The 14731-nt window shown below is 35.2% G+C and overlaps 1 protein-coding gene across 1 annotated transcript in view; it reads left to right on the top strand.

The window, feature by feature from the left end:
• Tsc1 (tuberous sclerosis 1 protein hamartin) overlaps window positions 1-14731 on the top strand; it is a 191544-nt gene that overhangs the window by 101595 nt on the left and 75218 nt on the right. The window contains exon 12 of the mRNA XM_089103825.1: window positions 2846-3175. Coding sequence (XP_088959951.1) covers window positions 2846-3175 — 330 coding nt within the window. The remainder of the gene's footprint in view (window positions 1-2845; window positions 3176-14731) is intronic.

Here is a 14731-nt window from a genome sequence, read left to right as displayed (position 1 = left end):
CCTGTTATTGCAGAAATCGTTGATTGAATTTGCTCGATTTCTTTCGTATTTTATTAGAACTTCTATTCTCACTATTTGGGTATTCGTTTTATGTCAAAAGCAACTGAGCTATGTCCACTTTCTCACCAGACAGTACCCCAATTGGCTACATTGGACTCGCCGAAATACCTACCCGGCCCAAAAATTGCGCCTTTAGCCCCTTGGAAAGACTCATCTGTAGCGGAGAAGGGTAGTCGAAGGGCGTTCAAACAGTCAGGAAGCATGTTAGACCTATCTTTGGGAAATTACAGTGCTGCATATAAACTACGAAACGAGGTTAGATTGACTAGACCTGTCTGTAGAGACAAAGAATCCCTATTTCTGATTTCGTTTTCTGATGTCACTCTTTTTTACCCAAAATCACTCTTTTCGGATTTTATCCCTCTCTCGAGCCTCGGTTAGTTGGGAACCCTGCTTATCCAGACCTCGAATAATCTAGAATCTCGTCCACAAGTCAATTATTCTTAGTCAAAGTTGTTCTCATAAGCGGTTTCACAAATTTGCACTTTTCTATTTCTAGCTCTGCCATTTCGAAGAGAACAACTATTATCGTATCTCTAACCATCTCGGAGTATTGAGCGTCGCATCCAGAAAAAAACCCTACGAAATCAAAGTATCGCTTCGCGACACAAATAAAATATCGTTAGCATCCTCGGAGGAAAAAATCTGGGTACGGTCCGGGACACATGCTTCCCAATAACCTGAGGTGGGGCTATTGAAGGGATCAAACAGTGAGTCATGAGTACAGAGCGCCCTTTCGAATTTAGACGATTACAAAATAAATCATTCTATTATTATCAGTATTTCTCTTCATTTCTCTGTATTTCTTCAGATTGTCTTCTGAATAGGAGTTCATGTAAAGCACTGACAACGCTTATTTCTGCAATTGTACTTTTTCTCGTACCTAATACACTTCTCGCAGAGCTTTCTGTTACTACCTCGCTCTGTCCTTTTACAGCCCAAAGGGTGAATTTACACGGTTGACATCTGACGCACCACGCACGTATCTGATAATGCCAAAACATTAGTGAGCGTAGTGACGTACGAGGCGGGTGGCTTGTGACACGCTGGTCTAGAAGTCCACCCGCCGCAGGAAGGAGATTAACCTTAAGTATGTAAAATCTTGATTATTAAACAATAAAATTGTGTCCATTTGTTTACATACGTAAACAAAAGTTATTGCTGACTGGGTTCTTACTGACTCGTTACATAAAAAGGGAAATTTCGAAACCTGTCCATTCATTTCTAATGGGAGCATAATCTCTTTGAAAGACCTTTTTTTTACTGAAGAATGAAGAGCACCTATCTTGGCCATCTACTGAACTTTTGTTGGTGGAAGCTATAGACTATTTTTAAGTGAGCTGCATCTATACTTTTTAGACTGTTGCTTAAATGTACACTGGATAATGAACAACATTGGATTTGAGTTAGGATTAAATAAGCTGGTAATGATATGTATTTTTATGGAACAAACGATCCAAGCTACAGAATCAACTGTGTTAAGGAATGTTTGTGATGAAATGGTAGTTTTACTTTTCCGCCATCTGAATAGGGACTTAGAAATAGTTACACAATTTGAAAACATTTTGCCATGGATCATTGGCAAATCTTCGTGGACAAGTATTGGCTGATTTAATATAGGATTAAACTACACTGCTCTATGTTATATCATTAATCCTGAATTGATTGATGACGTGTTAAAAACTACTATGTGTCCGTTTTTGATATATCACAATTCATAGCTTCAAGCCAAAATTTTACATACTTAAACTTTGCACTTGTTGTGTTTAGACTCAGACTGAGAAATACTTTTCCTGTCAGTTAGCTCATTTTCAATACTTCCTTTTTTATTCCCCTCCTTATATAGTATATCCCTTGATTTTCTAATGCTTATTATGTTCTAGTGATAGATAAAAGTCGTTGCTGTCTATCTTGACTGGGCTAATAAGAAAACCGTCAAGATAAGGTGGACATCTGTTTATGGCTTTTGTATTCAAAATAAGGATATTATCTTTACATGGGAAGCTGCTGGAAGATTAGCTTTTTTAATTTTTCTTTTCTACTCCATTATTTGTCGGGAGATAAATCGGATTATTTGCTCTCCGGAGAGTTTGTGAATATTAGAGTTAGACCGAGGAAAAATATTTGTTACTGCAATGTAAGATGTTTCATGGAATTAAAAAAACTTTTTTTATATACTGTTTTTTTTTTACTTTACGCGAGAGTTGCTGCATATATTAGGCAAGTTTTGTTTGGGATTTTTGTTGGCCAGCAGATTAGATTTGTATTTTACTGTAATGCCACAATATTTTTTGGTGAAACTCTTTTTAACATGACTAATGGCCAACTCGTTATTCGAGATGCTGGGGACATTCAGATTTAGAATGTAGACAATTTAGAATTACCTCTCCCTCCTTAAAAAAAGTAAAAATCAATAAAAAAAAAACTAAATAAAATATTTTTGGAGCATTTCATGATCTATTTTATTTTCCAGAGCTGATTCAGCATGACGAAGCTAATTGTTTTCTATGCCACATTCAGAAATGATTATGGGTAAACTAGGAATTCGCAATATTGACCAAACAATTGCCCATCCCTTCCTTCTTCTTTTTATTCGTCTTCTTCTTCTTCTTCTTCTTCTTCTTCTTCTCCTTCTTCTTCTTCTTCTACTTCTTGTTCTTCTTGTTCTTCTCCTCTATTTCCTATATATTTTCTTTCTTACTTTATGTATTTGAATCAGAGTTTTAACATCCAAAACGAATATGTGCTACTCCGAACTTATGTTATTCATTTCTGCTTCTTTCAGATCAAGATCCCGTAAAGCTGATACCACAACCAGGTCTAAATGACTCAATAAGCACTATTGCCGTATCAGATTCTCCAACAAAAACTTATGAAACAAAAGAGTGCCAAACAGAGCCCGAAGCTGAGCTACCTGTTAACCATCTGCTCCCCTTTCTTTTTCCCGTCGTTTGTGATGAGTCCACACACCTAAGTGCGTCAGCTCCAATGTCTCCTCCTAGTAGATATTCCTTCTCTTATCCAACTGCGGAAGAATCTTTGGAAAAATATATGGAGTATGCAAGTGAATATCACAAAAAATCTGCAGATTTTTTCACTAGCCGAGTGGCTACAGGTATGTAATTTTAATTTGATACTTTGTCTCTTTCTAGGCTATACGGAAGACTCTCAAAGCATTTGGCACTTAACCTTGAATTGTGGGCAAAAACTAGTACCTAATTATAGCCAGTTTTCTGTTTTATGAAAGTATCGCAAAAAACAGAATACTTAAAAACATCAGCTTATAGCTCCTTTTTTTACACAGAGAAATGAGGTCAATGAAAAATATTAGGCTACCATCTATGCGGAAAATTGTTTGTATAGGTTTTTTGTTAGTATCAATATCTTTTATTTTTGCCCAGTGCAAGAGCGATTAACTGGGTTATAAATGGATTGAATTCCTCTGTCGTTCAAAGCTAAAGTAAGTATCCTCATTTTTTTTTTCCTGGAAATTCTGGCTTACAGCTTATGCAGTTCAGGTCTGACTTTCCTTTGAATCTGTTTGGTTTTTTTTTGGGGGGGGGGGAGAATGAAGAAGGAAACTTGAAGAGAATTGTCTAGTATGATGAGTTTTTTATGAGGGCGTGATTCAACCCCTTTAAATATCCTAATTTCTATGGGCCAACCCTTCTGCAGAATGTTACATTTTTTACGACTTTTCCGTACCCATGTGTACGGAAAAGGGGGGTTGGTCGCGGGGTTGTTTTATTTCTTTAAATTTTCGCAAGCACCAAAATTTATTCCAGTGAATGTGGTTATCGCAATCCTGTGTGGATATAATCATCACTGGTAGCCATCTTTATAATTTAGAAAAATCGGCAATTATTGAGTACATATAATAGAAATAGTGGCACTTTTCGCTACGGCAGGAAAAAACGTTGACACCTTTGCAATGACGGAAAAAAACACGGCACTTCGCTCGATGATAGAAAGAAAAAGACACAGTACAACTCTTTGCAATGATAATTTTTGTGATGGCTGGAAAATTAATTGCATAAAGAAAACATGAAAAAATAATTAAGTTGTAAATAGATTTATAGCTTTAAAGTTAAATTGGACCATTTTTGGCTTTCATAGTAAGGTTCGCGGCAACAGCAGTAACGTAGGTATTCTGTTAGTTTGGGCACTTACCTTTTGACCATTCAAAAACGATTTGATTCTACTCCTCATTGATTGTACTGAGAAAATTTACTCTTTGGTCGGTCTTTCAAACTTGGCTACTTGGTTTGGTTTGAACAATCGCTGTATGGCTTTGAATTCTGCCTAGGGTGTGCCTATTCCCTAAACCTTAAGGACAAATTTAAACTAAAATAAAATACTGACAGAGAAGCTTAAAAGTCAAGTTATTTTTAGTCTTTACTATGTTGTCTTTCATAGCCACTAATGAATACTGACAGTAAAGTTGCATTTAAAGAATTTAGATTATATTTCCTTCCAAAACTCAACGTTTTATGTTCAAAACTTCGTTTATGAGTCTTGAAACTGAGATTTTCTTCAAGAATCTGCTTTTCTAATTGCATATGGCTTCAACTTTAACTAATAAACTTCTTTGTTGTATTCTTACTCAATAATATGATTATTGCAGAAGTGTATAATAAATATATTATATATTTATATATTATCATTGTGTTTTTTTCAAGCATTTGGGGGGGGGGGGCTCATCAAGCCCAAAGCTGTGCTTTTTTTTGTGTGTGAATCTGTGTTCATTTTGTTCTCTGGCAGACTAATCCTTGGTCTTTCATTGAACTCGACGTTTGGCGAACCATTATCTGTATGCTAAAAATTAAATCCTTTCGTGGTGATGTCGATAGAATGCAAATAAATTTGCGAAAAGCTGTAGTGACAGTAGAAAATTATCTGCCCACGATCGTGTCTTTTCTTGAATCGTCTAAATATGTATTTATGTATTTTTCTCTAAAACGACTCCATATTTTTTTCTGGAAAATTGACATCCTGGGATTTTCTGGCCTAGAAAAAACGATCTATATAGGTCACGAGTTTGAGAAAATTCTTTAAGGGCCTTAATTTTGGAAAAAAATACCCCCTGGGTGCCGTCATATTTATGAGCAAAATTCAAGAGCATACATACGTCATATATGCCTCAGTAGTGGTTGCCTCAGTAGTGTGCCTCAGTAGTATCGCTTTTAGTGTCTGTGATGCAGGCTAAATTACACAAAAAAATAGCTAAGTATAAAATACCAAGTGTAATTAGTCTTTTGGCAAAGGGAGTTTTCAGCAGTTTCTTAATACCTAGAGGACAAATTAATAATCTAGACCCCGATGAATAAAGAAATACACGGTTAGGTTACTTGCGACAACGACAATTGTAACGAGTCAAAATTGAAAGTGAAGAGCAAAGAAATATCCGGTTAGAAGATAAGCGACAGCTAGGATTACAAGTGACAGTAAGAATCAGAACTTGTCAAAACTATTTTGGACAATTGGCATCCGTGGGATTTTCTCGCCTGCAAAATGATCTACAAAGATCAGAAGTTTGAGAAAATTTGTTTGGAGCTTTAATTTTTGAAAAAAAAATACTGTAATTGGAGTCATATTTATGGGCACATTTCAAGTGAATAAATTACCCCATTATTCCCCCCCTCCCCAGGAGTGATCGTATCGTTTTTATATCTATGACGCCTACAAAATTACAAAAGGAACAAATGTGACAAGACCAATCCGAGCAGCTAAGGTAAAGTGTATTGATAAAAGAAATGATAAACGAAAATGAAGAACAAAGAAATTTACTGTTAAAATACTTGCGTCAGCTGCAATTACAACAATCCAAAAACAAAAGTGAAGAACAAATAAATGCCCGGTTCGAAAATAAACGACAGCAAGAAGTAAATTAAGTAAAAAACAAAATGATGAACAAAGAAATATGCGGTTACAAGACAAGCGACGTCGAAGAGTAGAATGAATGAAAAAGAAAGTGAAGAACAAGGAATTTGGCGGTTAAAAGATATGCCACAGTGAGAACAAAGAAATATGTGGTTAGAAGATAAGCCGCAGCAAGAATTGCAAGCAATAGCGAGAAAACGAGCGTCAGAACGTGTCACGAATAAAGCGAAGAACAAAGAATCGTGCTATTAGGAGACAAGCAACAGCAAAAACTAGAACGAGTCAAATATGAAAGTGAAAAAGAAAGAAATATTACGTTAGAAGAACAACGCCATCACAATCATTGGGACCCTTCAACGTTATATGTATTACATTGGGAGCCCTCCATTTTCTCGAGGAAAGTGAAGGAAACAAAGGTGATTCATTTGGAGGTTGTTACGTACAATGAAAATCAATAAATACAAGCTTATCATGTGCCGAGTGCTGGGGCCCCTCCTTGAGATCGGCTACATAGTTTTTTTCTTGAAACTGGCATATTGACATTTATGGCCACAAAACCTATCTAAAGAGGTTACATCTTTAAGGAAGAATTTGTATTTTTCCCAGTGTGGTCGTATTGAACCTACGGTGACGTCATGACATCAACAAGAGGCTCACATTGTCTGCGGTTAGAATACGAGCGACAATTAGAATCAATATATACAACCCTGCTGCGTAGCCGTGCCGGGGTCCGGCCTCGAAATCGGCTGCATATGTTTTTTTTTTTTTTTACTGGCAAATTGACATTTATGGCCACAAAAACGATCTAAATAGGTCACAACTTTCAGAAAGAATTTGATTTTTTCCCAAGGTGGTTGTATCGAACCTATGGCAGCCCTGATATCAAGAAGAGGCTGCGGTTAGAAGGGAAGTGACAATGAGAATTAGTATTTACAAACATGCCGCGTAGGCGTTCCGGGGCCCTGTGGTTTAGCCACCGGACTCCGGGTTATATATATTTTATATATAATGTTATATTATATTTTTTATAATATAACATTATAAAATATAATATTATATTTTTTGAAAATGGCAACTTTAATTTTCATCTGAAAATTGGCATACTACCATTTTCCAGTGTAAACAAATTATCTTATTAGGTCATGACTTCGGAAAAATTCGTTTCTTCCTCCCTGCCCCTTTAATATTCTTCATGTATTATCTACTGGCTGAAATTAGAGGTCCCTGAATGTTGAAAGCTTTGAGCATAAATAGGAATTTCAAAATGTAATTTTGTTGTTGATAAATTTTTTCGTCCGAATCATAGGCAGCGCAATCGCGCTGCCTAAGTAAAGAACGATGTTTGCACAATGTATTATTTATTTATTTATTTATTTTTTCTCTAGACCAGGGCACTTCATATCGAAGGAGTTGTCGTAGAAACTTCGAAAAGGGCTCATTCGATTGGAAATTGGAGTGGCTTTTGCCCTTTTGAATAGTTGAAAGTGATTGGAAAGCAACTAGCACCCCTTCCACGCCCACCATTTCCCCAAACCCATCCAATCAAAATTTTGAGATAACCATTTTGTTCGGCGTAGTTGATTTCCAGATAGAAATTAATTTTTTAAATAGGACACTCCCCCACAACTCTCAGGGCGAGGGTTGTAAGTTATACCCTGGAGGCATATATGGTTTTTATAGAAAGTTTCGTTGTAAAAACTTCAAAAAGGGCTCATTTGATTGGCAATTGAAAGGGATAGTGCCCTTTTTAATAGCTGAAAGTGAATGGAGAGCTCTCTCGCCCGCCGTTTCCCCAAACACATTCAATCAAAGTTTTGAGATAGTTATTTTGTTCAACATAGTTGAAAGTTCTGGAAATTATGCATTTGAGATTGAAAAACCCCCAAGAGCCCCCAGGGCAAAGGTTGTAAGTTAGGCCCTGGGAGCATATAAGGTTTTTATAGATAGCGTTGTCGTAGACACTTCAAAAGGGGCTCATTCAATTGGAAATTGAGAGGGTTAGTGCCCTTTTTAATAGTCGAAAGTGATTTTAAGGTAACTAACCCCCCTCTCACGCTCACCATTTCCCATAACACATCCAATAAAAATTTCCAGATAGCCATTTTGTTCAACATAGTTGAAAGTTCTAGAAATTAGGTGTTTGAGGATGACACTCCCCCCAGAGCCCTCAGAGCTAAGGTTGTAAGTAATGCCCTGGGTACATATATTGTTTTTATTGAAAACTTTGTCATAGAAACTTGAAAAAGGGCTCATTTGATAGGAAATTCAAAGGGCTTATGCCCTTTTAAATAGTCGAAAGTGATTTAAGGGCAACTAACCCCCCTCTAACGCCCACCTTTTCCCCAAACACATTCAATCAAAATTTTGAGATAGCCATTTTCTCAATGTAGTTGAAAGTGCTGGAAATTAGGCCTTTGAGGATGACTACCCCCAACACAGCCCTCAGGGCAAGGGTTGTAAGTTATGCCCTGGAGGCATATGAAGATTTTGTAGAAGGAGTTGTCGTAGAAACTTCAAAAAGGGCTCATTCGATTGGAAATTAAAAAGGGCTAGAGTCCTTTTGAATAGTGGAAATTGATTGAATAACAATAACTCCCCTCTCACGCCCACCATTTCCCCAAACACATCCAATCAAAATTTTCAGATATTTATTTTGTTCAAAGTTGTTGAAAGTTCTGGAAATTAGGTCTTTGAGGATGACAACCCCCCCCCCCCCCATCCCCGCAATCCTCAGGGCAAGGGTTGTAAGTTATACCCTGGGGATATATATGGTTTTTATAGGAAGTTTTATCGTAGAAACTTCAAAAAGGGCTCAGTTGATTGGCAATTGAAAGCGCTAGTGCCCTTTTTAATAGTCGAAAGTGAATGGAGAGCAACTAACTCCCCTCTCTCGCCCACCATTTCCTCAAACATATTCAATCAAAGTTTTGAGGTTTTTTTTTTTGTTCAACGTAGTTGAAAGTTCTGGAAATTATGTATTTGAGGATGACAAACCCCCCGAGAGCCACCAGGGCAAAGGTTATAAGTTATGCCTGGGGGCATACAAGGTTTTTATAGATAGCGTTGTTGTAGACACTTCAAAAGGGGCTCATTTAATTGGAAATCGAGAGGGCTAGTGCCCTTTTTAATAGTCGAAAGTGATTTTAAGGTAACTAACTCCCCTCTCACGCTCCCCATTCCCCCAAACACATCCAATAAAAATTTCCAGACAGCCATTTTGTTCAACATAGTTGAAAGTTCTAGAAATTAGGTCTTTGAGGGTTACACAGCCCTCAGAGCTAAGGTTGTAAATTATGCCCTGGGTGCATATACTGTTTTTATTGAAAACTTTGTCATAGAAACTTGAAAAAGGTCTCATTTGATTGGAAATTCTAAGGGCTAGTGCCCTTTTTAATTGTCGACAGTGATTGGAGGGCAACTAACCCCCCTCTAACGCCCACCATTTCCCCAAGCACATCCAATCAAATTTTGAGATTTTTTCAACGTAGTTGAAAGTTTTGGAAATTCGGTCTTTGAAGCTTACAATCCCGTTACCGCCGTCAGGGTAAGGGTTATAAGTTATGCTCTCGGGGCATATATAGTTTTTATAGAAAGCGTTGTTTTAGAAACTTCAAAAAGGACTCATTCTATTGGAGATTGAAAGGGCTAGTACCCTTTTTGATAGTCGGAAATGATTGATATATATATATATATATATATATATATATATATATATATATATATATATATATATATATATATATATATATATATAAATAAAAATATATATATATATATATATATATATATATATATATATATATATATATATATATATATATATATATATATATATATATATATATATATATATATATATATATATATATATATATATATATATATATATATATATATATGTATGACTGAATAGTAATCGCGTTATTACGACTTTTAAACTTTCCGACCTGGGTTAATCAAATCTAATGCAGCAATTGCTTAATTAATTACCCATCCTGCTTAGTGCTATGTAACAGGACAGGGCCATTGATTTTTGAACGATAAGAGCAAATGAGTTGTGACATTTAGATAAATTGTATTCAACTCAACATATTGTTAGTTTAGACTGGATTTTCACCTGTTATTCTTTTCACCGAGTGAAGGTAGGGTCTTCAACTCAACATATTGTTAGTTTAGACTGGATTTTCACCTGTTATTCTTTTCACCGAGTGAAGATAGGGTCTCTGGTACTAGTTGATATAAACGTAGATTTAAATGAAATATATATTTTGTAGTGAAATATATATATATATATATATATATATATATATATATATATATATATATATATATATATATATATATATATATATATATATATATATATATATATATATATATATATATATATATATATATATATATATATATATATATATATATATATATATATATATATATATATATATATATATATATATATATATATATAGATTACTAACTATCTACAGAGTTGATTTCAAATAACCTTGAAGGACCAGCTAAGGAGTCAAATTTATCATGACTTCTTTATACCGACTGACAGCTTAATACCTTCTTTACGCCCGGTTTTTGTTTTTCTTATCGAGAAATAAGCCTGAATATTCTATAAGTATTTTGCGGGAAACCAAAAGTCGCAATAAAAATTTTTCGTATTGCCATGTTTGTCCGTCAACTTATTTTCAGTTTCTAATTCAAAAATGATAAATGCCCGATATAATCGAAGATTGTCCAGATGTTTTGCAACATGACGTATGGTGCTGCCTTTCCGTAATAACAAAGAAATGAAAAAAACAAACGGACTTTCCAATGATGATATTGCCTGAACAATTCTAATAACATAAGTAATTCTGTTGTATGTGCTGCATTCTTTCTCCGTGGATAAAACGATTGGGGGGAAAATGCACAAAGAACTAGTATTCCGTTGACGAAAAATGTTTACCAAAGGAACGAATAACTAAAAGCCAAAGAACCGCTGAGAATACGCGTAAAACAGTATCCGTAAGAAGCTTTCTCGGACAGGGTACAAGCTTAAGGACATCTTCTGGAGAAACTGTGGGGGGTTTTATTGCTTAAAAAAAGATCATATTGCACGTGTCGTGATTAGTAAAAAATTCCGCCCTTCCATGATTTTTTTCTTCTTGTTCAGGGTTGAAGGAAAACAATCCTCTTTCCCTAAACTACAGGATACCCCGACCTTTCTTCAATATCATTGTTATAATCTAATGTAGTAAAATAGACAAAATTAGTGTTTTTATTTGTTTATTATATTTTTGTTTTCTCTTAAACCAAATTATGGTAACCCAAAAGTTCGATTTTGTTTTTTTCCCTCAAAACACTTGTGAAATGTTCAAATCTATATTCTCATAAGAAAAAAAGTCGGTGCAAAGAAGTCATTTAGCCCTCCATCAGGGGAAAGAAGCCATGAGCCATGATAAATTTGACTCCTTGAATGGCCCCTCAAACAAGTTTCAATTGGTAGGCTAAAGGTCAATTGATGTATGGATTTAGCTCTAGTAATACTGGATAATTATGTAACTGGTAATATATTGGATTTTAGATTTCATTATAAGAAATCATTCTCTTTAGAATTAAATTTTTGTTCTCATATATATATATATATATATATATATATATATATATATATATATATATATATATATATATATATATATATATATAGCCTATATATTTTCTTAAAAGCGACCCCAGGTACATAATTTGTTCTGGGCAATTTGTGCTATAAGATGTCCAAAAATAAAAGCTGTCAGAAGAATTGCTCTAGCACAAGCGATCCTGTGTAAATCTAAGCAAGCGGTCTTGTGAACCTAAGCAACACCCCAGAATTTTAAACGTTTAAATGGAAAGAGAATTAAAAGTATGTGTTTTCCGCCGGATTGAAGGCCAATCGCAAGGGAGCTAAAGGGACCCGAGAAAAATGTCTAATTTCGGATGATCAGGTAAAACAGAGAACCGAACACTCATCGATTAATAAAGTGTGAATTTTTCTTAGGAAAGTTAGGAGTTTCAAAACCTCTGTCTGAATTTTTTTTTTTCGTTCAGTGTCCTTAATTTGACAGCTTTGCAAATGTGTGTGGAATCTTTTGTCCTGATTATTGGGAAGTATTCGAAGAAAATAACTTAATCTTTTCCCGCCGTTCGTAGCGAGTTCAGATTAAAATGTGTATTGCTCTGCCATGAAAAAAATCTAAGTCGCTAATAAAAAAAAAAAGGTTTATCTCCTTTGAATTATGCTGAAGCACAAGGAAATTAAATATTCGGAAATCGCATTTCAGGGAGTTCTTTTTTCTCAAAAATGGCATATTTTTTCGCGGTGTTCGTGTATATTCTTATTACATTCTAACTTACATATATTCTATATAGACGCAAAATGGACTAATCTTGTTTTTTCTTTTTTTTGTGAGGACAGTAGAAAGTAAAAAAAACAGAAAAAAATATAAAAATTTTTACTTTTATAACTTTAATAAATCAAATAATATTAACATTTTGATTACTAAATATCAGTATATGTATATTAAACTGAGAATGCACATTCATTTGTATTTTTTTTCAGTAAAGTACAAATTATGTTCTGGCCTTGGGAAGGCATAGGGGTTTTGAGCCCTACTCATGTTAATTTATGTTCGTTTTGAGTTTCACTCGGTTATTTATTGTAATTTCTGTTTTTTTGGGTTTCATTTATTTATTGATGCTGATTTGTATTAGTTTCACGCTTGGTAGATTATTTAATTTTACTTTTTGGTGTAATGGAGTTCTTTACTTTTCTTTGAAAAACTTATTTTGTGGAAAATTTTTTTTTTAATTAATTTCTGTTTGTTTTATAGTGACATATAAAACGAACAGAGTTACAAGCTCATTCGGTTGGAAATTGAAAGGGCTAGTCCCCTTTTTAATAGTCGAAAGTGATTGGAAGGCTTGACATTTTTATAGTAAAGATCGATGTGGGTACAATGTATTTTTTTTTTTTTTTTTTTTTTAGACACGGGCAGTTCGTATCGAAGGAGTTGTCGTAGGAACTTCGAAAAGGACTCATTCGATTGAAAATAGAAAGGGCTAATGCCCTTTTTAATAGTCAAAAGTGATTGGAGGGCAACTAGTCCCCCTCCCACGCCCACCATCCCCTTGCCCATTATGTTTAAAAATTAAATGTTGCCTTAAGATAGTCTTTTCAGGGAAAAAGAAAATAATACTTTAAATCTTTTCGTTTTAGTTTGGCCTGCTATTTGTATGCTGGAGAAAAATTTTCAGCAATTTTTTTAAACATACACCCTTTTAAAAATCTGGACACAAATAGTATTATTTGATTTAGTTTCATACCTCCTCTAGTTGACCTGAAATAGAAAACTTGATGCCATTCGCAAAAAAAAATCTGTTTACTTTCTTTGATAACTTGGATGAACTTACGCTATTTTGATTTGGTTAAATTTTAAGAGCAGAAGTACCCCGAAAGTTTGAACATAAAACCCTCAGTCATTTTTGGGATACTGCTGAGATGCCTTATTGGGAATCAGCATTAACACAGTGCATTTTGATTTAGTCTTAAGGCAACATTTGGGGGGGATGTCATTCTCAAAGATAACATTTCCGGACTTTTCAACTACTTTGAACAAAATAGCTATCTCGAAATTTTGATTGGATGTGTTTTGATAAATGGTGGGCGTGAAAGGGGTGTTAGTTGCCTTCCAATCACTTTCGACTATTAAAAAGGGCACTAGCCATTTCAATTTCCAATCGAATGAGCACTTTCTGAAGTTTCTGCGACAATGCTTTCTATAAAACCCTTATATGCCCCCAGGATATAACTTACAACCCTTGCCCTGAGGGTTGTGGGTGGGTGGTTGTCATCCTCGAAGACCTAATTGCCAGAACTTTCAACTATGTTAAACAAAATGGCCATCTCAAAATTTTGATTGGACGTGTTTGGGGAAATGGTGGGTATGAGAGGGGGGTTAGTTGCCCTTCAATCACTTTCGACTATTAAAAAGGTCACAAACTCCTTTGAATTTCCAATTGAATTAGCCCTTTTTGAAGTTTCTATAACAATGCTTTCTATAAAAACCTTATATGCCCCCAGGGCATAACTTACAACCCTTGCCTTGAAGGCAAGGGTGGGGGGAGTGTCCTCGTCAAAAAAATAATTTCTATCTGGAAATCAACTACGCCGAACAAAATGGCTCTCTCAAAATGTTAATTAGATGTGTTTGGGGAAATGGTGGGCGTGGAAGGGGTGTTAGTTGCCTCCGATTCCTTTGCGACTCTTAAAAAGGGTATAAGCCACTCCAATTTCCAATCGAATGAGCCCTTTTCGAAGTTTCTACGACAACTCCGTCGATACGAAGTACCTTGGTCTAAAGAAAATATAAATAAATAAATAATACATTGTGCCAACATCGTTCTTTATTTAGGTAGCGCGATTGCAATCGCTGCAAGCTGCTGTGAATAGCCTCTATGCCGAGCTGTTTGACATCGGGCTGTCAGTTTCTTGTGCTAAAACTGAATTCCTCGTTTTTGGTTACCCTCCTGATTCAAAAATTTAGGTTGGTACTGCTACAAGTTTGGCCTCTGAATCTCTTGGGTGCCTAGGGCTTATATTCAGAACCTTGATTCGGGCAACACGGTCACTAATAATCCATGTGCTGAGAGAGAACTTCCTAGAGGCAAAGGCCGATTTGACAGGAAAACCCCTTTTGGAAACATTTCTCCACCTCTGATAAAAAGCAAATCCTATCGTTGTTCTTTAGCTTTTGAAAGT

Source organism: Artemia sp. Qi Xiang Cuo, chromosome 18, assembly GCF_049724085.1.
Source record: "Artemia sp. Qi Xiang Cuo chromosome 18, ASM4972408v1, whole genome shotgun sequence".
NCBI classification, from domain to species: Eukaryota; Metazoa; Arthropoda; class Branchiopoda; order Anostraca; family Artemiidae; genus Artemia; species Artemia sp. Qi Xiang Cuo.
The sequence above is the reverse complement of the archived record's forward strand: the minus strand, read 5'-3'. Positions and strand labels throughout refer to the sequence as shown.